This window comes from Phycodurus eques, chromosome 16 (genome assembly GCF_024500275.1).
Source record: "Phycodurus eques isolate BA_2022a chromosome 16, UOR_Pequ_1.1, whole genome shotgun sequence".
NCBI classification, from domain to species: Eukaryota; Metazoa; Chordata; class Actinopteri; order Syngnathiformes; family Syngnathidae; genus Phycodurus; species Phycodurus eques.
Window position 1 is genome coordinate 9,787,425 of NC_084540.1, and position 25,856 is coordinate 9,813,280.

At 41.7% G+C, this 25,856-nt stretch overlaps 3 protein-coding genes across 3 annotated transcripts in view; 1 reads left to right on the forward strand and 2 right to left on the reverse strand.

Annotated features, from left to right (window-relative positions):
* evplb (envoplakin b) overlaps positions 1–10,217 on the forward strand; it is a 26,315-nt gene extending 16,098 nt beyond the window's left edge. Inside the window, exons 18-22 of the mRNA XM_061700557.1 lie at positions 2,041–2,191; positions 2,267–2,350; positions 2,420–2,557; positions 2,647–2,739; positions 4,429–10,217. Coding sequence (XP_061556541.1) covers positions 2,041–2,191; positions 2,267–2,350; positions 2,420–2,557; positions 2,647–2,739; positions 4,429–7,911 — 3,949 coding nt within the window. The 3' untranslated portion in view covers positions 7,912–10,217. The remainder of the gene's footprint in view (positions 1–2,040; positions 2,192–2,266; positions 2,351–2,419; positions 2,558–2,646; positions 2,740–4,428) is intronic.
* A 2,941-nt stretch (positions 10,218–13,158) lies between these two features.
* LOC133414889 (serotonin N-acetyltransferase-like) lies at positions 13,159–20,185 on the reverse strand. Its single transcript, XM_061700589.1, has 4 exons — positions 18,803–20,185; positions 17,744–17,950; positions 16,427–16,581; positions 13,159–14,514 (listed from the first exon to the last, which is right to left on the reverse strand). Exons 2-4 carry the CDS (start codon positions 17,892–17,894, stop codon positions 14,146–14,148), a joined length of 675 nt encoding a protein of 224 aa, XP_061556573.1. The 5' UTR covers positions 17,895–17,950; positions 18,803–20,185; the 3' UTR covers positions 13,159–14,145.
* A 175-nt stretch (positions 20,186–20,360) lies between these two features.
* The window catches only part of LOC133414888 (myosin-10-like), a 73,064-nt gene continuing 67,568 nt past the window's right edge, over positions 20,361–25,856 (reverse strand). The window contains 1 exon segment of the mRNA XM_061700588.1: positions 20,361–24,778. Within this exon segment, the coding sequence (XP_061556572.1) occupies positions 24,596–24,778 (183 nt within the window). The 3' untranslated portion in view covers positions 20,361–24,595.

A 25,856-nucleotide genomic window follows, 5' to 3' on the forward strand; every position in this document is an offset into this window, starting at 1 on the left:
AAAAAAGCTGGGACAGGTGGCAAAAACGACTGAGAAAGTTGAGGAATGCTCATCAAACACCTGTTTGGAACATCCCACAGGTGAACAGGCTAATTGGGAACAGGTGGGTGCCATGATTGGGTATAAAAGGAGCTTCCCTGAATTGCTCAGTCATTCACAAGCAAAGATGGGGCGAGGTTCACCTCTTTGTGAAGAAGTGCGTGAGAAAATAGTCGATCAGTTTAAGGACAATGTTCCTCAACGTACAATTGCAAGGAATTTAGGGATTTCATCATCTACGGTCCATGATATCATCAAAAGTTTCAGAGAATCTGGAGAAATCACTGCATGTAAGCGGCAAGGCCGAAAACCAACATTGAATGCCCGTGACCTTCGATCCCTCAGGCGGTACTGCATCAAAAACCGACATCATCACCACATGGGCTCAGGAACACTTCAGAAAACCAATGTCAGTAAATACAGTTCGGTGCTACATCCGTAGGTGGAACTTGAAACTCTACTATCCAAAGCAAAAGCCATTTATCAACAATACCCAGAAACGCCGCCGGCTTCTCTGGGCCCGAGCTCATCTAAGATGGACTGATGCAAAGTGGAAAAGTGTTCTGTGGTCCAACGAGTCCACATTTCAAATTATTTTTGGGAAATTGTGGACGTCGTGTCCTCCGGGCCAAAGAGGAAAAGAAACATCGGGATTGGGGGCAAAGTTCGAAAGCCAGCATCTGTGATGGTATAGGGCGGTGTGAGTGCCAATGGCATGGGTAACTTACACATCTGTGAAGGCACCATTAATACTGAAAGGTACATACAGGTTTCGGAGAAACATATGCTGCCATCCAAGCAACGTGTTTTTCATGGACGCCCCTGCTTATTTCAGCAAGACAATGCCAAACCACATTCTGCACGTGTTACAACAGCGTGGCTTCGTAGTAAAAGAGTGCGGGTACTAGACTGGCCTGCCTGCAGTCCAGACCTGTCTCCCATTGAAAATGTGTGGCGCATTATGAGCGTAAAATACGACAACGGAGACCCCGCACTGTTGAACAGCTGAAGCTGTGCATCAAGCAAGAATGGGAAAGAATTCCACCTTCAAAGCTTCAACAATTAGTGTCCTCAGTTCCCAAACGTTTATTGAATGTTGTTACACAGTGGTAAACACGACCCTGTCCCAGCTTTTTTGGAATGTGTTGCAGCCATAAGATTCTAAGTTAATTATTATTTGCTAAAAACAATAAGGTTTATCAATTTGAACAGTAAATATCTTGTCCTTGTCAATTGTCTGGTGCTGGTCTTTTCCAGAGCAGTTTTTTGGGATTGCTGTCCCAAGTTTTAAAGACAAAGATAAGCAGCATGGCCATTCAGAATGAGTTGAATCATATAAAACATGACTTTTGTGCGGTTGCCGGGTTCCTCCAAATGATCAGAGCAACATATATCCGTTCTGTAAATCATCATGCATCATGACGTCAGTATAATGCCTGAACTCTCAGAAAATCACAAGTCCTCAGTTCAGGTAGCATCAAAGAATTAACTTAGCGCATGCTTTTTAATTTTTCCACTTATTCCAGATGAAGCACCAGCCTCAACAATAGGTGTCAAAGAAAAATGCGAAATAGAGGGAATCTAAACTGTAATAAAACTTGCGCCAAACACGATGCGCATATTTCTAACGAAGGGAAGACATGTAGATAATAATTATAGCTTGGATTTATACGGCGCTTTCAAGGGACACAAGTATGCTGGTTTATTATATTGGCAATGGTTAATTTATTTGTACACTTGTTTGGTGCTTAAGAAAGTTAGTGTCATTTAAGTTCTTGCTTGTGCAATACAAGGTTTTATGATGGCGGCATTTTGAGCCGGAATATCCAGCATTTCCCGATGAGGAAAAAAAAAAAAGAACCTGCATTCCAGAATGGATCGTGTTTGACCTATTTGTTTCCACAGTGTGTTGTTAATGACATCTGAACATGAATTTGGGGTTTGATGACATTTTAAAACTGCTACTACGAATGATGTGTATTTTCTGTTCTGTTGCTTTAGATCTACTCTCATACAGGAAGCAAGTAATAAAAACCAAGACTTCCAGAATGCTGCTCAGTCACTGGATTTCTTTTTGGTCAATTTACCAAATAACACAATCAGACGGACTGACAACGTGACCGAGATAACAGCCAAGCACAACTCTCAGAAGGTGAGTGCAAATGTCCTATGGCCAAATGATTATTAACCTACCTTGTCTGATCACCAGTTCTGGATTGATGTTTAGAGCGTGATGGAGGACATTAACAGGAGGTCAGATGATGTGCAGCGGATCAAGGATCTCTCCCGAGAACTCCAAAACACCTTAATTGTAAGTTAAGATTATTGTCGTGTACCATCAGCACTAGACGTGGGCCTTTTTAAACAAATGTTCTTTCAGGAATACGAGATCAAATCAAACGCATACCGCGGCATTTTGAATGAAGACGATGATGAAGATGATGATGATGATGACAACAACGGACCCATTCTGAAAAAGCGCCAAACTTCAACGATGGCTCAGGCAGTGCGGAGGAAGGTACAACAACAATAAGCAGTAATTTTATCATAAATGACACTTTTTCTATGCTTCATGTTGTCTAAACTAGAAATACATTTTTGCTACAGGAAAAAGATTTACTGAACCGTTTCGCTGAGGTGTCTGCAGAAAATGAGGAGCTCCTCAACCAGATGGGAACTGCCAAGAACATCATACTTAGGGTAAAACGGCACCAATGATATCATCATTAAGGTCTAATCTGGCTTTTTGAAAAGATGAAAAGAGCATATGCCAGAATTATGTTCTCATTTGGAAAATTGAAGGATGACCAATTTGGTGTTGCAGCACTTAATCACTTAACCAATTAACATTAAAATTGGTTAAGTGAATTTCTGTCACAAGCAACTATTGGAAAAATTGTTCAGTTCGGTACAGCACAGAATTTTTACCATTTCTATTGTCAAAGGTGTGAAAGGTGTTGGAATAACTGATCCATACCACACCACTTATTGTCACTATTGCGGGCGACTATCTGTTAACTATGTATTATGGTTGAGTACTGGTGAAGCACAGTGGGGACTAGTGGTTAGCATGTCTGCTTGACCGTTAAAAGTACTGAGTTAGAATCTTTTTAAAAAAATTATACATTTGTCTCTGTGTGGAGTTTGCATGCTCTTCCCATGCTTGCTTGGGTTTTTCTCCAGCTACCGCCCACATAAAAAAAAAAAAAAAAGCAAAACAAATGGACGTGAGGTTTACAGGTGTAAGCGTAAGTGCGAATGTTTTTTTTTTTTTTTTTTGTCTATACATGCCCCTCAATTGACTGGCAACTAGTCCAAACTAACCCTAACCCAATGAATGGCTGTCTTCCGACAAGTTGTGTGCATACAACTGTGGGAGCCGGGAGAATGAAATAGCTTCAAACTGCCGACCCCTAGTCGGCAGCTAGTCGGCGACTAGCTCCTGCCAGAGACGGTAGCATGCGTTAGCGCGGGTGCGTGCTGCACAGAAGCCGAGCCTCATCGGAGACCACTCCGGAAATCTGGGAGTTCGACAAGAATAAAAATCCACCTGATTGCAAAAGGAAAAAACACTTAATATCCAAGTGCAGCCAAAAGGTCCACTTTTTGATTGTCGTGGCTCCATACGCAATGAAAAACAGCACAGCGGGTGCACAATGTATTGTTTACAATGGGAGAAATCAAATAGAGTCAAATACAAAAATACTGCACACTAAAAACTTGAATAAAAAGGTTGCAATACACATGTATTTTAAGCTTTTGTATTCTTCAGGTAAAATGCCTTTATTATAATATAATAGAATTTTTTTTCATTGATGTATAATCATACATATACTGTGTATAGATGTGCAATTTTATATCCATGCAAACACACTTATTTTTCATATAATATACTGTATATGATAATGCAGGCATTGATCTAATTAACTAATGTTAAGACTGGGCTAATGCCATTATTACATAATTTTTTTTGAACGTATCGTATATAATATTTTGAATTAATAAAATAAATCTAAAAGTATTTGAAGTTGTGTCAGTTTTCATGTCACTGCTTTTACTGACGTTTTAGATTTTTGCCGTTGTATCGTTTTAGTACCGGTATCGAGGTAGTTCATGAAGGTATAGGATCGAAGTCAGAATTTTGGGACAGTGGCACCACTACTTATTCCTGTTCTTTACTTTTGTTGACTCTTGTGACATCATACAGGTATGATGTTGCACTTTTGAAATTGCTGCTGACTAAGCTGTCTTCATTCGGGCATTCCATGGATAGCTAAACTGAACAATAACAATTTAAAGAAAGCATGCTTTTCTGTCTGAAATATAATGAACCCCATAGTTCAGAAAAATAATCACAATTTCTCTCTCTGTTCTCTAATATGTCAACAGAACGAAGATAAAGTCAACAGTGTAGTTGTCAGTCAGCAGTTGCAACTGCAGAGCCAGAGGAAAGACATGGTAGAAGCCGAGACCATGCAGAAAGAACTGAATGAGGAGACGTCGCGTCGCTTACATGCTGAAAATGACTTGGAAACATACAGACAGAGATACTTGTCCTTGAAGAGCAGGAGAGGAGTGGAGAGGTTGGAGGAGAGGGAGATGGTGCAGTATTACCGTGATCCCAAAGTGGAAGCGGAACTACAGACTCTAAAAAGCAGGATCCAAGATGAAGGATATAAGAGGTCAAGAGCCAGTTCAGATATAGACATTATAAATGGGAAAATAATCACAATGGAAAAGCAGCTCTCTGGTGCTGAACCAAAACTGTTAGCCAAAGTAGTAACTGAGTATGAAAGAGACCCACAGCTGGAAAAAGAAGTGGCCAAGATCCAAAGTGAGATAGAGAAGATACGACTGGAGCTCCAAACCAGAGACTCTGAGACCATTCATGTGAAAAATGAGCTTAGCCTCCTGGCTCAGCAGAAACCCAAATTTAGAGAGAGGCTTGTGAAGAAGGAAGTGGTGAGACTCGAAAAGGATCCCGAGATGCTAAAATCTGTTTTCACATTCAAAAATGAAATTGCAGCAGCAGAAGCCAAGTGTCTGTCACTCAATGACAACATTTTCAGCATTCGGAGTCAGATAAACACACTGGAGAGGGTCATTCCCACCATTGAACCAAAAATTGTCACCAAGGTGGTGAAGCAAGTACAACAAGATACAGAAATGGTAAGCGAGTCAAATAAACTACACATGGCGTTGGAGGAGGAGAAGGACGAGAATGTTATCTTGTTGAAGGACCTGACCACACTTCAGCTGAGATACGGTGAAGTGGAGAAACTACGGCCTAAATTTGAGATTAAAGAGGTGATCAATGAGATTTTCAGAGTTGATCCTGAGACAGAAATCCAGCTCCATCGTCTGAGGAATGAGCTGCAGAACTGTAGCCAAAAACGCGCAGGAATAGAGCAAGAAACCGAAGTGTTGGTGACCACACTGACCACGCTGCGTACTCTGAAGCCCAAAGTTGAATACAAGGAAGTGACCCAGGATGTTATCAAAGAAGAGAAAAGTCCCGAAGTTATTCGGGAGTTACAGCGGCTGAGCAACCAAGTTTCACGTCTTAAAGTCAACTATGACACCACACTTGAGCTGCTGATACACCTACGCAAAGAAAGAGATGGACTGAAAGCTGAAAAATCCAAAGTGGAGACCAAACTTGTTAATACAGAGGTTATCAAATATGAGAACGACCCCCTGCTGGAAAAAGAGGTCAACAGACTCCGGAGGACTGTTAGAGAAGAGACTCAACAACGTCGCAATGTAGAAGAATGTCTCTTTGACCTTCAGAACCAATACATTGTCCTTGAGCGCCAGAAGCCAGAGGAGAAGACGGTGGTACAGGAAGTGGTGCGTCTGCAGAAGGACCCCAAGCAGATTTTAGAGCATGAGAGGTTAAACAACTCTCTAGATGATGAAGTCAAAGCCCGTAGGAAGTTTGAAATCGAGGTGCGACAGCTCAGAGCCCTGATTCAAGAAAAGGAGAACACTGTGGCTCAGATGGACGAACGCCAGAAGAAGATTCAGATCGAATCAGAGCTGCGGCAGATCAAAGCTCAGATTCATCAGCTTGAGACTTCTCCAAAACCAGTTGAAGAAAAGATTGTCATTGAGGAAGTCCTGAAAGTGGAGAGGGACCCAAAGCTTGAGAAACTCATGGATAATATACGTGTTGAGATGGAAGGAGAGGCAAAGCAACTCAATCGTCTACAGAGAGAAATCAGCAGCCTGAAGATGAAGTTGGAAATTCTGACAAAAGAAAAGACAACGGAAAAGATTGTTTATAGAGAAGTTGTCCGTGTGGAGAAAGACCCAGGAGTGGAGGCTGAGAGGGACCATTTGAGAGATCTTCTTGCACAGGAGAGAAACGTGAGGCGTGACAAAGAAGACCACCTTCAGAGCTTTAGAATAAAAATTTCCCACCTGGAGACATCCATATCTGTTATTTCGCAAGAGGAGACAACTCTGGTGGTCAACAGAAATAACCTCCAGAGGGAGAAGGAAGACCTTCTTAAACAGCTAAAACTGCTTGAGACTCAAAGGCAGAACATCAGCATCACCTTCCAGCAACAGACCAAGCTGATGGGCGAGAGAACCCAGATGGCTAGGCAGAGAAGTCTAAAGGCATCCTCTGAAGTACACCGGCTCGAGAATGAGATCCTGAATGAAAAAGACAAACACCACCAAATGGAGGCACTCATTATTGAGCTGAAAGAAAGCCTCAGGAATGAGGATCAGGCTGAAACTCATACGAGAGAGACAAACCTTTCTACAAGGATCACCATTTTGGATCCCGACACTGGTAAAGACATGGCACCTTATGACGCCTATCTGAAAGGGCTAATAGACCGCAAACAGTACATACACCTGTCAGAACTGGAGTGCGATTGGGAAGAATGCACATCCAGTGGTCCGGACGGGGATTCAACAGTTCTGCAAGATCGTAAGACTGGGATGCAGTACGCTGTCAAAGACGCTCTGAGAGATGGCCGCTTGACCCAGTATGATTTGATGCGCTACAAGGATGGCAAAATGCCCATTTCTGAATTTGCTCTTCTTGTGGCAGGGGAAACTGGAAGACCTTTTGTTCCAACAGTAACAAGCCCAAAGTCCCCCATTAAACCTATCCCAAGCTCTCCCTTAAACTCCATGCCAACTTCCATGATGTCCTCCTATACCAGTCTTAATAGTCACAGTGACAGTAACAACCTCTTTGCTTTAGGTGATGAGCAATTCTCTATCTCTGGTGTTTTTGACACCTCCACAGAGAGCCGCATGTCTGTGAGAAGCGCCTTGACCCGTAAGCTCATCGATGTTGACACGGCTCTGAAGCTTCTGGAAGCACAGGCGGCCTCTGGCGGAATTGTCGATCTCACCAAGAAGGACAAACTGTCTGTCCACAAAGCAGCTGAACAAGGCCTCATTGACAATGCTCACATGTACAAGCTTCTTAACGCTCAGAAGGCCTTCACCGGGATTGAGGATCCTCTGACCAAAGAGCGTCTCTCTGTGGGAAAGGCAGCACAAAAGGGGTATATACCCCACGAAAACGCCAGGTGGTATATTGAGGCGCAATACCTGACTGGAGGGTTGGTCGATCCCACCAAAGCTGGCCGCCTCACTCTCCAAGAAGCCGAAGCAAACGATGTGATCGACAGCAAGACAGCCGAAGAGCTTCAGAAGGAGTCCTCATACCTAAAACTTCTGGTTGACCCCATTAGCAAAGAAAAAATCTCGTACAAGCAGGCAATGGATAAGTGTAAGATTGACAAGAGCACAGGACTGTTGCTCCTCCCTGCAGCCTCCAGTGATGAAACCAATTCTCCATCATACTCCAACTTTCGATTTAGTTCTGCTCACAACAGATTCTAGATCGTGAGTTTAAGATGAGTGAAATGTTTGACACAGCCGCTGGTGCTAGAGGGTTCCTGGTATTACTAACTCAAAGATTATATAAACACATAATGATATTAATAACCCGACCGTGGATCTGGTTTGAATATGATTTGGGGGTTTGCTGTAAAAATCAGGGAAATGTTTGTTGTTCCATTCAGCATTCTAAAGTCAAATCCAAGAATCCACACACCTTGTATTGCTTTTTACAGACCGTTTTTTTTTAAACAATAATATTTGTATTATCAAAACATGTGCATGTATGTTGCATAAATGTGAATCGTGCTTTATATACAGCACACACTTTATAATAAATGACAATCTTCATTTTAAACAACTTTTTGAACATCCCAGCAAGTTAATATTTGGTCTACAGAGAGCATTCACCATTGCCCGAGTGACACGCATGATGTAAACCATATTGGTTTTCGCACACACACACACACACACACTCAAACTGGAGTGGACTTTATATTTTACTTAAAATATATTGGATTATGACCAAATAAGAATACAGCAACTCAAGCACAACAGACAACAAACAATTTTAAAAAACAAGTATTGGATTGCACAAATGGGGGGGGAAAAAAAAAAAAAAAAAAAAAAACTACTCAAAGGAACCTTATTGCAAGATATAGTGTATTAGCTGTGGATGTGGGTGGCTGGGCGTCATCTTCAGTGGCAGATGTTCCAAAATATTTGAGCAGTGCTCCTGGTGTTGGATACAAATACAATATAATTTCCATGGATTGAGCATGTAAATGAACTTGTTGTTACATGCAATTAATACAACTATCAATACAGGAATAGAGAGTACCTTTAATTACAAATTGATTACAAATTGAGTATGTCTACTGTTAAACTTTCAGTAGGATTCTAAGAATGCTAACTTAATTCTTACTTCGATGCAATGTCAATTCGTTTGAACTTTTGTACTTTAGTACATTTCAGACCTTACTTAGGTAAAGGAGTTGAATTAGTAATTCTACTTAAGAGTATTTTTAAAATGAGTATCTTTTCTTTTGCTGAAGTGCAGGTTGTGAGTACTTTTTTCCACGCCTGGTCAGATGCACCAAACGACCTTATCTGAATTTACATGTTTGTCGGTGCCAGTAAGTCTGCGAAGCGTCTTTGAAACAACCGGTTTGATGAGATTTTAGCAGACAAAAAATGCAGCGGTTATCACGTCCATCAGTTCAGCAAACAGTCAAGGCTAATCCGCTCCATTCAACACTTTTAGCAACAGCAAAATGACTGTATGTACTTATTACCCAATACTCGTGAGTCATACGCTTTAAGGAATGGATGAAGGATAGAGATTAGAAATGACTCATACACTGTGTTAAGGTTTACAGGGTCAAACTCTATGGCAGGGGTAGGGAACCTTTCGCATATCATATCAGGGGCCAGTTTTACCTTTTAAAAGTGCACCTAGGGCCATACTATTTATGAGTTTATAAAAATGTGATACAACAATCAAACAAATGCGTGTTATTATAGACTGGGGGCATTTATGGGTTAATTGAGCATTTGTAATTTTTTTATTAGAATGGCATGGTGGGCCGGATTAAATGCTCTCGCGGGCCAAACTATATATAAAACCGTCATTAACACATTTTATGTTGTGTTCCTGTAACTGGGAGCAGAGTCATTGTTTTACAATTGTCACTGCACATTTCACAAACAACACATAAAATGTATTAAAGACACGTTTATGATAAGTAACAGACTTTCAAAAGTATACGGTCGGCGAGAGCATTTGTGGCAGCCCACCATACAATTCTGTGTATGAAAAAGCCCCAAACATTTCTATGAAGGGCCGTCAGGTACATAATTCAGGATTACCTCACACACACACTGCTTTTCAAGACACGACCTGTCGCGTGACCAATTTTTGTGTCTTAAATTGTGAGCAAAAATTTGAGTTAAAACACTAGCTACGGTGGGAGCGAATTTCACAACAAGCAGCAGTTTGGCAGCTCATGAACAGTCCACCCCCCCCCCCCCCCAAAAAAAAAAACGGCAAGTGCTTGCTTCAAGATGTTTATTGCCACTCCAAGTTGAAGTTTGCCGTCAAACTCGACATGAAACAAAGAGAATTAACATTGTGATCCCAAACCACGTTAACTTTGTCTCACAAAAGTCCTCTTGCTTAATGCTAACACACAATGCAAAACAGCAGCTGTATACATTCTTTTTATTTACTGTATGTTATTCCTGCATATTTGTATAAAGTGCAATACTGAAGAGTGCTTTTTTTCTGATTAAAAAACATGCTACAAAAATTGAGTTGCTGTTGTTTGAGGCGCTGGAACAGCTTAATGGCATTTCCATACATTTCAGATGGAAAAGACGATTTGACAGGCGAGTGCTTTAAGTTACGAGCATGGTCACAGAACAAATTCAACTTGTAAATCAAGGCACCACTGTATACTGAAATGCGGTCATATAATATCCTGTAATATGCGTTTTGGTTGTGTCTATGAGAGTGTTTCAATAGTGTTCGTGAAAAAAATAATCACAATAATAATAATAATAAACATTTCAGTAGTGTGTGTGGAAGTTTCAGTTGTGTGTATGTGAGAACATTTTAGTCGAGGATGTGAGCAAAAAAAATAAAAAATCAGTGGTGTGTGTGTGAGTGTGTGAGCGGGAGTCCGAATTATGTCCCTGATGACCCCCTACACATTTAATCCCCAAATTCTCATTATATGTAATATCACAGTGAAACTTTTAAACAATTACATCATGTTAAAGAATTTGGCCCCGGTTACAGTAAATGGTGTTACAGGAGTTCCGGGACGTCTGACTGGCAGATTATTTGGGATTATTCCACATGAGCCTGCTTGTCTGGAGGCAGAGGAGCCCCCCCCCCCCGTCCCCCCCGTCCCCTTATCTCCCTGTGTCTGCTCCACAAATGTTGTGTCATCATCGACCATGATGCCAAAACAATAACACAGTATTAACCTTATTGTAACACACTTCCACGTTGCTCCTTTTTGTAAGGCGAGTCAACAAGCCTTGATTGTTAATGAATGGGACGTCAGTCTCTTATTCCCTCAATGATTAATAACAAGCCTTCTTTCTACTAAAGTCAATTTTACCTTCCAAAGGATGCTAATCATAGGTTTTGACACTCAAACTATGCTATTCGTTCCCATTACATTATGCCAAGAAAGAGTCTAATATTTTATACTTTTGTTTAATGCCGTAAGTGTGGCACAATAATTGCAACCACAATAAGAAATAATTGTTAAAGGTCACATATTTGGGCTATTTAGACCTCCGTAGATTGACTCTCTAAAATGGATTTAGTATAAAAACTTTGGTTTTGTCATAGTGTCCAGAAAAGGCCCCTCTGACAGTTACTTCTGTTTGACCCAGATTTGTGCGTGCTTAGTCCGTATTTGGCTAAGACCACCCCCTTTCCTCTGATTGGTTGCCTCCATGTAGAAGCCTCACTACTTGTGAGAGCAAATGTTTTTTATGTTGACAGCGCTGGCTCGGAGCGGAGAGGGATGCGGAGATCTTCGCTCGTGATGTAGATAAGCTCTCTTGGGAGACAGACGTCTGGAACTCAGGAATATGTGGACTCATGAATGTATGGTTGATTTTAATTCATATTTCACATGTTTACTGAGGCACCATAAAGACAATATTACATCCCAAATACAAGAAAAAGTTGGTTTGGTAAAATATGGGACTTTTAAAGAAGACAGTTCCCAAGTCTCTTAGTAACATGTCTGTGACATTCTTTCATCAGAATACCCATAGGATCAAAAGTTACTCATTACATCCCCTATATTCAGAGGTGGCGGAGCCAGGGGGGCATTCCCCCCCCCCCCTCCCCACACACACACACTTTTTAGCCTGCCTTTGATGCACCCCTTTGCTCCTTTTATCATGTATTTTTTCAGACCCCTTATTTATTGCACTGGGTGGTGCCTATCTGATTTCTCCAAGTTAATCAGCAGAGACAGATCATTATGATAAAGGAAGTTATGATGGAGGAAAAGTATATTGCAAAAACCTCTCTCTCTTGCATCGGAGATCTGAACAAGGAAGCAAATGGAGGATTTCTCAAACTTCCCAGATTGACAGTCATCCATTCACAGGTTTGTGGCAAGACAAAAGGCTTTTATCAGCGTTAAAACAATGAACCATCTTTATTTGGAACAATGCCTTTCTGCGGACGCACATGACTTAGTCATCTTTTTAAGATTTTAGCAATATCACGCCACCCTCTAGACTAGCTTATTATCTTGAATTTTTTTTTTTATAACCCCCCCCCCCCCCCCTCCCCAAAAAAAAAGACAATTATTTGCAGACACAGGATAACCTGCACTTAGTGCAGATTAATTCCTTGTATACAGAATTATTTTAGAATTATAAAAACATATAGTACAGTATACTGTATGTTTGGTTCATCAAGTGTAACTAATCGGTGACTGGTCTAAATCCTCCAGTGTTGACGCATGCTAAGGAGCTGCGATTGAGCAGCTAAAGCCTGTTTACTGACGCACGCCACTGACGGCTTATCATGGCTCGCACAAATAAAACACTTACACTTCATCAGTGCTACTTCACTCCCACAATCATGTTTCTAAATACTATTACATATTAGGTACACCTGCACTAGATCCAATATAAGACCTATATTGAACATCTATTATATACTCAGTAGGGTCATGGGTAAAATGGAGCTTATCCCAGCTGGTTGCCAGCAAATAACGTGGAAAAAGGAGACAAATAACCATTCACACTCACACTTACAGACAATTCATTCCTAATAATTAACCAAACATGCATTTTTTTTTTTTTTTTTTTTTAGCATTTGGTAGGAAGGTGGAGTACCCAGAGAGAAAACCCACACCAACACAAGGAGAACATGCAAACTCCATCCGGGAGGGTCCGAGCAAAGATTTGAGCTAACGACTAGTTGACTGTGAGGCAGTTGTCCTAACTAATATAGTTTACCGCGCCGCCCAAATTCTTGTTACAATAGACACAATTTCAAATAGAGCTCTTGTCATCAAATCGATCATCTAAATTGTTCCATCTGTGTGAGTCATTTTTGATGATGATTAACTTGTCCAAGTGTACATAATGATGTCAATGTACTCACTTTTGCATTCATTTATCTCACCCAAAAATATTTTTTAAAATGATAGTAAAAACTTTACATGTACAGAAAATAAGGAATGAATGAAACTCGGAAATCAAGGCATCACTGTACATCTAATTTATTTTATTAAATCATTAGCTAATTTATTATAAGTTCATCAATTATAAATAATACAATTAAAAACAAGAACAACACACACTTTTTTTTTTTTTTAAACCCCACTATGAATGACCTGGTCCTTCTGCGCATTTAAAAAAGAATCAAATCAAATCAAAAGTGGCCGTTGAGCACAAAAGTTTGCTTCGGTGTCCAAACTACAGCCTGGGGGTCATTTGCGTCCATTTTTAGTGGCTGGTGGCATATGCCTAAAATAACACTTGTTTCGGTGTGGGTGTTGAAAAAGTGTTAGGTGTGGGGGGTTGTTACACCTGCATCCTCATGAGTGCCATGCCCCTGACAACGACTATGACTACTACTAAAAATAATAATTGGTTTTATGTCGATTTTTTTTTGGTATGCAAAGTAATTGTTTACAACTACAACAGTAACAAAATAAAAAATCTCTTTTAATAATAATACTGTTTCAGAAGCAAATATATTTTCCTATTTCTGCTCTTTGTCAAGGTCTGATTTGTGAACATATCACATTTATAATCAATTATGATTCTTAAGTAGACACTGCTTTTAAAGATTGTCATCTTATTACAGATTGTGAAATGTTTTGGTTCTGAATATGGAGAACTGTTCAGGGTAGGGGCAGATCTATTTTAGTGGGAAACAAGACTGCGGACCACCCCAAAATCATGAAAAACCCAAACTATTTTCCTCATCGCATTTCACAGAAAGCTGTGGTGATGCTGCAGTTTCTTAAATAACTGTAATACATAATTGCTTGATGGATTGGTTTTAGCCCGTATACTACATCATGACCACTTACTAGTTTGGAGATTATTTTCATACATTCATAAACCTTAAAAAAAACAACTCTAAAATAATCACATCTTATACAGCATGTGAATAACATCTCCAAGGGTTACAATTATGTGGAAATGGATATACCGTGTACATTTAAGTGCCAAACGATTAAATCATACGTCCATGTCTTGGTCGATCTGGGCAGGTGGCACAGTCAGGGGAGCGTTGGGGAAGCGGATGGCCTCGCTGTTCCGCCTCATGTAAGCGTGGCCGCTGATGGGGTACCACATCTCCATGAAGGTCAAGGTGCCCACGGTGATGGCGCAGCGGCCCAGCACCTTGAAGCCCATCTTGTGGTAGAAGGAGACCAGGAAGTCCTCGCACATGAGCACGGCCCGCCGCACGGTGGGCAGGCAGCGCAAGTACTGCAGGTAGCGCCACATCAGGATGGGACCTTTGCCCTGCTGTCTGAAGGTGCGATGGACTGCCAGCACGTGGATGTGCACGGTGGAGCCGCGTGGCTTGTGGAGGGTGAGGGCCTCCTGCGGAATACATCCAGTGGGTACGGAAAGTTTTCAGACCCCCTTAAATTTTTCTCTATTTGTTATATTGCAGCCATAATCATTTAAGTATTCAGACCACTTCTTCTGATCATCCTTAAAATGGTTCTACAGCTTCATTGGAGTCCAGCTGTGTTTGATTATACTGATTGGACTTCAATAGGAAAGTCTATATAAGACCTTACAGCTCACAGTGCATGTCAGAGGAAATGAGAAGCATGAGGTAAAAGGAACTGCCTGAAGAGTTAAGAGACAGAATTGTGGCAAGGCACAGATCTGGCCAAGGTTACAAAAAAATGTCTGCTGCACTTAAGGTTGACGTTTTGGGATGGTCACACCCTTCCTAGAGCAATTGGGGGAGAAGAGCCGTGGTGAGAGAGGTAAAGAAGAACCCAAAGATCACTGTGGCTGAGCTCCAGAGATGCAGTCGGGAGATGGGAGAAAGTTCTAGAAAGTCAACCATCACCAGTGCAAGATACATGAAAGCCTGCACGGAGTTAGCTAAAAAAAAAAAAGGACCTGAAGGGTTCCAAGATGCTGAGAAATAAGATTCTTTGGTCTGACGAGACCAAGATAGAACTTTTTGGCCTTAATTCTAATTGGTGTGTGTGGAGAAAACCAGGCACTGCTCTTCACCTGTCCAACACAGTCCCAACAGTGAAGCACGGTGGTGGCAGCATCATGCTGTGGGGGTGTTTTTCAGCTGCAGGGACACGGAGACTGGTTGCAATAAAAGAAAAGATGAATGTGGCCAAGAACAGGGATATACTGGACGAAAACCTTCTCCAGAGTGCTCAGAACCTCAGACTGGGCCGAAGGTTCACCTTCAAAAAAGAAAATGATCCTAAACTCAGAGCTAAAATACGGAAGGAGTGGCTTCAGAACAACTCCATGACTGTTCTTGAATGGCCCAGCCAGAGCCCTGACTTAAACCCATTTGAGCGTCTCTGGAAAGACCTGAAAATGGCTGCTCACCAACGTTCACCATCCAACCTGACAGAACTGGAGAGGATCTGCAAGGAGGAATGGCAGAGGATCCCCAAATCCAGGTGTGAAAAACTTGCATCATTCCCCAAAAGACTCATGGCTGTGTTAGCTCAAAAGGGTGCTTCTACTAAATACTGAACAAAGGCTCTAAACACTTATGGCTGTGTGATATTTCAGTTTTTGTTTTTTTTAAATAAATCTGCAAAAAATTTCAATAATTTTTTTTTTTCCCCCCTGTCAATATGGGGTGCCGTGTGTACATAAATGTGGGGGGGAATGAACTTAAATTATTTTAGCAAATGGCTGCAATATAAAAAAGAGTGAAAAATGTTAGGGGGTCTGAATACTTTCCGTACCCAATGTACATTATATTTTCAGTGGCTATAAAAAGTCTACACACTCCTTTTTAAATGCATGTTTTTTGTGATTTAAAAATTGAGATTATTTCAAAGCTATTTTTTTCAACATTAATGTTACCAATAACTTGTAGAACTCCATTTAAAGAATATTGTAGAGAAGGAAAGTACAAATAAACAACTTGCACTAGTGTGTACACCTGCTTATAACTGGGAATGTGGCTGTGTTAGGAATTGACCTCTGATTAACCCCAAATGAAGTTCAGCTCTTCACCCAATTCCTCTCTGCAGCATCTCTCTCAAGAAATCACATGTACACACAAACTTTTTCCAAGTTGTCATTATACGGTGTTGTGAGTAGAATTTTGAGGGGGGAAAAAGGCATTAATTCCATTTTGGAATGAGGCTGCAGCAAAACAAAATATGTGAAGCGCTGTGACTACTTTCCGGATGCATTCATACGGTCACTCATTCACTCCAAGCGGGGAATTAAACCTGCAGCCCTTCAGTCACAATCCACATTCCTGACTATTCATCCACAGATGGCTTACAGTGGTGAGGCGATCACGGTCCCACAGCGATCCGATGATGAAGGCCACCAGCCGGCCTTCCTCGAACCAACCCATGGAAAATTCTGGACACAGAGTGAGGAAGTGACGCACCTCGTCCAGGTGCAGCGGACACTCGCCTGACACCGAGATGAACGCTGGCGTCACAACACACACACACACACAATTTTTACTGGAGTACATTACGAGACTTCACACAGATGTTATCTATTAATATTTCATTAAGCATGTAGTATGTATGTAGATAGTCAATTTTTACATTGTTATCACTTCTTACCATTTTACAGTTGGGGTAAAACTATAAATGGGTTATAAATAGTTTAATAATAAACCTTTTGTAAATCAGGAATACAGTGTAATAAAGAACTTACAACATTTTTCAATAGTAAGTGTTAAGTCACTAATCTATTGGGTGAAACCTTAACTATAACCCCAGAAAATGATTGGGGCACCTACATCGCCCCCAGCCTCCCCCTGCCATTTTTGATTTTCTGCAAATAAACGCTCTAAATGACAACCTTTTTATTCGAAATTTGTCAGTTACGTTGTTATGAGTCTTTTGTGTCGTGCTTTTGCTCACTAGGTTCATGGGTGAGCTGGAGACAACTCCAAGTGACGTTTGGGTGGGTGGCGGGGGTAAACCCTGGACTGGTCACCAGCTAAGCGCCAGCATTTGTGAGGTCACACACTGATGTTAGATTAGAAAAGGGGACACTATCCATATTTGGTTACTTGAAGTCAAAATAGACACCACATGCTTCACAAGCCAATCAGTAAAAAACATTCTGGTATATCGATATTATAAGCAAAAATTATGTTGATTTACATTGTAGATAACAGTAAAAACATGATTAGAATGAGTAATAATACATTTGTCGGGTTTAAAATTACTGCGATTGGCTGGCAGCCAGTTCCGGGTGTACCGCGCCTCCTGTCCGATGATAGCTGGGATAGGCTCCGGCACGCCCGCGACCCTAGTGAGCAGAAACGGCTCAGAAAATGGATGGATGGGTTTAAAATTTTTTTTTTTTTTTTTTTTAAAGTAGTTTTATTAGTGGCCTATAGTAGATTTATATGAGCAGCATGTTATTTAAAATAAATAAATAAATAAATAAATACAAATATCTTTCATATTAAGTCACCAATTTTCATTTGATTGACAAGTAGAAATCACAATAGGGAACATACACCTTCTGATGTAGGCAAACATGCATCCTCGTACACCCGAAATGTTGAATGACTTTTTTTCAAGTCAATCAACTGAAAAGGAGTTGAAAGGACAAAATGGCGATGTGTTACCTTCTCGCTCGATCTCAAACACGCTGATGGCATCCTGCGTGTTGAGAGGTCTGACTTCGCTGGCGGGAAGCGTGTGTCTCCTCTGGATGCCAGGCGACACCGACAACGACTGCATGGGCTTAACGGAGGGCTGAGCGACCACTGAGGACATCACACTCTTGAACACCCGTTGGCCCGCCTCCAAACGCCCTTCTGCTGCGCCGGGCCCTACGTAGACCGATCAGACGGGCTTTGACTTTTTAAAGGACGGCTGTGAGTCAGCGTCTCATTTGCGTTTCAATATTTGACGTCAGATCGAAGGCCTCCGCTGCTTGCGGCCTTTAGCCGAAGCCCATGATTTATTTGTACGCACATGGATGCCATTTGGGTTTTGTCTGTGCAAGGGATATAATCATCTGACATATTCATTAACATCCACTCACTGGAGGCCCATGTGAGCCACTAAAAGCAGCTGTTTATGGTTTGGAACCCAATTTAAGACAAGTATGAATTTCACAAGAGTACATTTTTACTTTTGTACTTAATTACATTTGTACATTTCAGTCTGCACTTTTTTTTTTTTTTTTTTAAACTTTTACTTAAGTACATGAGTTCCCTGGCGGTTTTAGAGGAGGCAGGGGGGCCAGTGCCCCATAACATGTGCCTGGACCGTCCTGTGGGCCCCCCTCCAGTTACAACGCAGTACTGTCGTAAGATTTGTGTTACATTGCGTCAGTGTAATAGGCGCATCACATACTGACTTGTAATACTCGAGTCCCTGGTCAGGCTTTAGAAAACAATGAAAGAATGTACTGAATATAATACAAAATACCATTAATCAATACAATTACTACATACCATGTATAAATCAGACAATTCAGGATGCGTGTGTTACCATTTTTTTTAGACGCGTCTTCTTCATAAGTACGGAGTGTGAGTGCTATTGCCACATTGGATTTTATTTCACTAATATTAACTCTCTCTTCGACATGATCTAAGAGAAAAATGGGAACTATCATTCAACAACATTAACCAATAAAAATATGACATTCTCGGTGGAGGTAATAAATGAACACTTACTTGTGAGGTTTGTTTAGGATCTTCAGGTGGAGCAGTTGTCCTTGTCTGTCTGCCTCCCACTCTAGCACATGCACCTCCCTCGTTATTATGGAGTGATTATTACTATGAGTCACATGATGGAGGATTACAGAAGTTGTTTCCACAACTCGACGCATTAATAAACACGGTATCTCCTCTGTGGCAGTACGCCTTGACAAACTGGAAAATGTGTAGTTTTAGTGACAGCAGCCAAAAAGCAGGATTGAGTCTTTCAAATTGATGATGTTGATGGCTATTTTCAACAGGGGATTCATGTTTAATGGCGCCTGGTGTTTCCAGCAAATGTACTATAAACTTAGAACTAGGCAATCATATTAGTATTTTCAGACTTTTTGTATTATACAACAGTGTTTCTAAACCTTTATTGAGCCAAGGCACATATTTTGCAAATCTCATGGCATACCACTGAACAAAAATGCCACAAAAGTAGATATTGACTGAAATAATGATGTCATCTAAATTTACTTCCAAATTTGAGTGAAATATGGGCCTGTTTCATTGAACACAAAGCTGATATGACGCTAACCCATGCTATTCAACCTGAATAGTAAAACTCCGCGAGTAATTGACGACCAACCAAAAGGTTTGCAATTGCCTGTAGATGCCACAAGAATTCGGCAAAGGACTATTTTTTTGTTAGACAAGGCTGTGGCCTGACGAAATGTAGCTCCTCCTTGATGATCGCTCACATACGGCACACTATGGTTGAGAATCACTGATATACAAAAGCAGATAATAAAAATGGCTGATGTCGACATGTCTTTTAAGTCTTAAAAGGTATAAAAATTCTCAATAAAAAAAAATTCCTAGCAACCATCTAGCCATATTCCCATGACCTCACAAACAATATACCAAAACCAAACTACACCAGCGTTTTCTCTAAAATATAATTAATTACATGTTATTAAAATACATCTTCACAAAATGATGCACCTGTGAACAGTAAACGTGGCATAAATGTATTTGAAGAGAGTGGTACAAGGCACAGAAGATGAACGCAAGATAATTGCAATATATGGGAGACAGACAGTGTTCAATCTCTACTTTCATACACAAGCAAAGCATCCTTGTACAGGGCTAGAAAAACACTACTCATCTAAAATAACTTATGTATCTGAAATGTACGCTGTGGGGCTTGGGGATGAGATGACTGTAGACTCTACTCAATGATGCCCAACAGGACAAATAAGGCAATGTTTGTTGGGAAAAGAGAATGTTGGGATTCCAACCGCTGGTGTCTTTAATACAACATGCTAAGATGCATGGGATATTGAAATGTGCTTATACTCAAGAAGCTGATAAGAGTTCCTTATTTGAAACTGGAGGTGAAAAGTTAAGGCTTGTTGCCATTTATTCCTGCTGGGGGGTCGGTGTCTCATTGGCGTTGTTGTCTGTGACCTTGTTTTCCAGCTCGTCATCAGACAGGAGGTCCAAGGATGATCCCTCTACCGGCAACTGACGTCTGCCTGAGCGACTGGAGGAAAAACTGATGGGGCCACCGCGCCTACAACAGCAACAGGAGCAAAGTTTCAGATATTAAAGTAACAATATTTAATTCTCACCACATACTCAGAAATATGATATGTAGCTTAGTAACCCATGAATGGTTGGTAAATATTGTATCAATAGATGGGAAACATTACATACCAACAGTGGACCAACTATCCAACCTACCAAAACCATACCAACCTACTTAACTTCCAACAGCAACCTACCTGTACAGTACCTAACAGTAGTACTGCACCTATCAACATACTTATAGTACTTACCTACTGTATGTGCTTCTGATTTTGAATTCCGGACGGATGAGGCCAAGATTAACCTCTACCAAAGTGATGGAAAGGCCAAAGTATGGAAAAAGAAAGGATCTGCTTATGATCCAAAACAAACAAGCATGTGAAGCATGGTGGAGGTAATGTCATGGCTTGGACTTGCATGGCTGCTTCTGGAACTGGGTCACTAGTCTTTATTGATGTCACTCATGATGGTAGCAGCAGAATAAACTCTGAAGCCTACAAAACCATTTTGCGGCACGGCGGAGGACTGGTTAGAGTGTCTGCCTCACAGTTCTGAGGACCCGGGTTCAATCCCCGGCCCCGCCTGTGTGGAGTTTGCATGTTCTCCCCGTGCCTGCGTGGGTTTTCTCCGGGCACTCCGGTTTCCTCCCACATCCCAAAAACATGCATGCTAGGTTAATTGAAGACTCTTAATTGCCATAGGTGTGAATGCGAATGGTTGGTTGTTTATTTGTGCCCTGCGATTGGCTGGCAACCAGTTCAGGGTGTACCCCACCTCCTGCCCGATGTTAGCTGGGATAGGCTCCAGCACGTCCGCGACCCTAGTGAGGAGAAGCGGCTTGGAAAATGGATGGATGGACAAAACCATTTTGTCTGGCAATTTACAGAAAAATGCATCCAAACTAATCGGGAGAAGCTTCATCATGCAAGAAGACAATGATTCAAAACACACTGCCAACATAACAAAGGACTTCACCAGGGGGAAAAAGTGGAAGGTCTTAGACTGACCAAGTCAATCACCGGACCTTAACGCAATAGAACATGCATTTTACCTCCTGAAGAGGAGACTGAAGGGAGAAACCCATAGAAACAAACAAGAACTGAATGGGGCTGCAGTAAAGGCAAGGAAAAGCATTTCTCATAAAGAATGCAACAGTCTGGTGAAGTCAATGGGTCTCAGGCTTGATGCAGTTATTGCAAGTAAGGGTTATGCCACCAAATATTTAATTTAATAATGTCTGTTCCAATACTTTTCCTCACTTGAAAAGTGGGTGGCTTCAAACAAAAGGTGCTCTATGCTGGGTTGTTCAACACATCTAGATGTAAATACCATGAAACAAAAGCTGGACTTCTGAACTTTTGCCCCATATTCATCGTTTGATCTGAAACCCAAATGTCTTCAGTATATAACAAAAACAAAGGAATTGACCTTGCCGTTTCACTACTTTTGGAGGGGACTGTACCTTCCCACACGAAGCCCTTACAGTACATACCGACCAAGGTACCTGCCTACAATAATTAAACACCAAAAGCACATACTGTACAATACCTGCCTACCTAATTGATATATATATCAACTACGTACGTTGTATATTGCCAACCCATTCTTAAGCCATAGTTTAATATTATGTTAGTCCACCTTTTGCAGCTATTACAGCTTAACTTTTCTCGGAAGACTCTCCGTAAGGTTTAGGAGTGTATTTATGGGACATTTTTACCATTATTCCAGAAGTGCATTTGTGAGGTCACACACTGATGTTAGATTAGAAGGCCTGGCTCTCAGTCGCCACTCAAACTCATCCAAAAGTTGTTCTATCAGGTTGAGGCCAGGACTGTCATCTATCAAATGAGTTTCAAATTCTCCGTTGGTCTGCTGAAGCGTTCAACGTTCCTTTCACTGGAACTAAGGGGGCATTAGTTTGGCTCACAAAGTTGGGAACTTGTATTTGTCCAAAATATTGGCCCCTCAGTTGCAGGGAAAGGAACTGTGAATGCTTCAACATACCAACAGATCATAGACAATTCCATGCTCTTAACTTTGTGGGAACAGTTTGGGGATTTGTCCCTTCTTGCTCCAATATGACTGTGCACCAGTGCATAAAGCAACATACAGCGCATACTGTAAACGCAGTGATAAGAGTTTGGTGTAGAGGAACTTGAGTGGCCTGCAGAGTCCTGACCACAACCTGATGGGACACCTTTGGGTTGAATTAGAGCAGAGACTGGGACTCATCACCAGGCCTTCTCATTCAACAATGGTGTGTAACGCACATACAGTATGCACTTCTAGAAGAATGGTAAAAAAATTCCCATAAACACACCCCTCAACCTTGTGGAGAGCCTTCCAAGAAGAGTTGAAACTGAAGGTGCAAAGGGTGGAAGTATTATTAAACACTATGGCTTAAGAATGGGATGTCACTGAAGTTCATCTGTGAGTCAAGGCAGGTGAGCCAATACTATTACCTACCTACCTTCCCACACTGTCTATTAGCAGTAGCTGCCTACCTTCTTACAGTACTTACGTAAAAACTTGAGTTCCCAACTTCATACAAACAGTACCTACAGACCGACCTACTAGTGTCTTGTGTTGAAACTCATTACAGTGTGCAATTATACCATTTTTGTATGAACTGCGCGCACACACACACACACACACACACACACTCAGACACATATATACAGTGGGTACGGAAAGTATTCAGACTCTGTTAAATTTTTCACTCTTTTTCATATTGCAGCCATTTGCTAAAATCATTTGAGTTCATTTTTTCACATTAATGTACAAACAGCACCCCATATTGACAGAAAAAAATTGTTGGAATTTTTGCAGATTTATTAAAAAAGAAAAATTTAAATATTACACAGCCATAAGTATTCAGACCCTTTGCTCAGTATTTAGTAGAAGCACACTTTTGAGCTAATACAGCCATGAGTCTTTTTGGGAATGTTGGAACACCTGGATTTGGGGATCCTCTGCCATTCCTCCTTGCAGATCCTCTCTAGTTCTGTCAGGTTGGATGGTGAATGTTGGTGGGCAGCCATTTTCAGGTCTATCCAGAGATGCTCAATTGGGTTTAAGTCAGGACTCTGGCTGGGCCAGTCAAAAACAGTCACTGAGTTGTTCTGAAGCCACTCCTTCGGTATTTTAGCTGTGTGCTTCGGGTCATTGTCTTTTTTTAAGGTGAACCTTCAGCCCAGTCTGAGGTTCTGATCACTCTGGAGAAGGTTATGGTCCAGGATATCCCGGTACTTGGCTGCATTCATCTTTCCTTCGATTTCAACCAGTCGTCCTGTCCCTGCAGCTGAAAAACACCCCCACAGCATGATGCTGCCACCACCATGCTTCACTGTTGGGACTGTATTGGACAGGTGAAGAGCAGTGCCTGGTTTTCTCCACACATACCGCTAAGAATTAAGGCCAAAAAGTTCTATCTTGGTCTCATCAAACCAGAGAATCTTATTTCTCACCATCTTGGAGTCCTTCAGGTGTTTTTTAGAAAACTCCATACAGGATTTCATGTGTCTTGCACCGAGGCTTCCGTCGGGCCACTCAGCCATATAGCCCTGACTGGTGGAGGGCTGCAGTGATGGTTGACTTTCTAGAACTCAGCCACAGTGATCTCTGGGTTCTTCTTTACCTCTCTCACCAGGGCTCTTCTTCCCCGATTGCTCAGTTCGGCCAGCTCTAGGAAGGGTTCTGGTCGTCCCAAATGTCTTCCATTTCAGGATTATGGAGGCCACTGTGCTCTTAGGAACCTTAAGTGCAGCAGAATTATTTTTGTAACCGTGGCCAGATGTGTGCCTTGCCACAATTCTTTCTCTGAGCTTTTCAGGCAGTTCCTTTGACCTTATGATTGTCATCGGCTCTGACATGCACTGTGAGCTGTAAGGTCTTATACAGACAGGTGTGTGGCTTTCCTAATCAAGTCCAATCAGTATAATCAAATACAGCTGGACTCCAATAAAGGTGTAGAACCATTTTAAGGATGATCAGAAGAAATGGACAGCACCCGAGTTAAATTTATGAGTGTCACAGCAAAGGGTCTGAATACTGATGGCTGCTATGCTTATACACACACACACACACACACACAGAGAGAGAGAGAGCGAGAGAGAACAAGAGAGAGAGAGAGAGAGAGAGAGAGAGAGAGAGATGCAATATACTTCAGTGCATGACTGCTAGAGGTATGTTATAAAAACTGAAAGTCCATGCCGTAATTGTGAATTTGCATTTATATTAAGGGTACCGGAGACGGTTCTTCAATGTGTGGACCTCCCTGCTGAGACCCTCGCTGGCCTCCGTGGCGTCATCCAGCTCTCTCTGCAGCTTCCTGCGTGACGCATTGGTCCTTGTAGCCTCCTCTTCTGCCTCTTCCAGCTGACGCTTTAGCTGTTTCATACGCGAGTTGGCCTTTTCCACCTTCACACAGACAAAAATAAACAAAATTAATAAATCTAGGACACAAATTGTTGCTTTGTAGGTAGAATTCTTTCACATTCTTGCTTGATATACAACTTTAGTGGCTCAACAGTCCAGGATCTCCATTGTCGTATTTTTCGCTTCATAATGTGCCACACATTTTCAATGGGAGACAGGTCTGAACTGCTGGCAGGCCAGTCTAGTACGCGCACTACTTCAAAGCCACGCTGTTGTAACATGTACAGAATGTGGCTTGGCATCGTCTTGCTGAAATAAGCAGGGACGTCCGTGAAAAACACGTTGCTTGGATGGCAGCATACACTATGTCGCTCCGAAACCTGTATGTACTTCTCAGCATTAATGGTGCCTTCACAGATGTGCAAGTTACTCATGCCATGGGCACTAACACACCACCATTACATCACAAAGCCCAGAGAAGCCGGCGGCGTTTCTGGGTTTTGTTGATATACGGCTTTCACATTGCATGGTAAGGTTTTAACAAACTGTGTTAACTGACGATGGTTTTATGTTGAGAGTGTTCCTGAGCCGACATGGCAATATCCTTTACACAATGATGCCGGTGTTCCATGTAGTGCTGCGTGAATGGATCGAAGGTCACGGGCATTAATAGTTGGTTTGCGGCCTTGCCACTTATGTACCGAGATTTCTCCAGATTCACTAAATCTTGATGATATTATGGATGAAATCTCTAAATTCCTTGCAATTGTTTGTTGCGAAATATTGTTTTTAAATTATTGTTGGATTATTTTCTCACGGAGATGTTCACAAAGTCCCCCATCCTTGATTGCGAACAGCTGAGCCTTTTGGGAATGCTCCTTTTATACTTAATCATGACACTCAGCCATCCATCCATTTTCTACCGCTTATCCGAGGTCAGGTCGCGGGGGCAGTAGCTTTAGCAGGGACGCCCAGACTATCCTCACCCCAGCCACTTCATCCAGCTCTTCCGGGGGGATCCAGAGGTGTTCCCAGGCCAGCTGAAAGACATGGTCTCTCCAGCGTGTCCTGGGTCGTCCCCGGGGTCCCCTCCCGGTGGGAAGTGCCCAGACACCTCCCC

Excerpts from the sequence above, each read along its gene's own strand:
- LOC133414889 (XM_061700589.1), bottom strand. The coding sequence starts at position 17,894 with ATGTCCTCAGTGGTCGCTCAGCCCTCCGTTAAGCCCATGCAGTCGTTG. Across the intron at positions 16,582-17,743 it reads GTTTGAGATCGAGCGAGAAG|CGTTCATCTCGGTGTCAGGC; the intron begins GTAACACATCGC and ends TTGTGACGCCAG. Across the intron at positions 14,515-16,426 it reads ACCGTGATCGCCTCACCACT|GAGGCCCTCACCCTCCACAA; the intron begins GTAAGCCATCTG and ends TGTATTCCGCAG.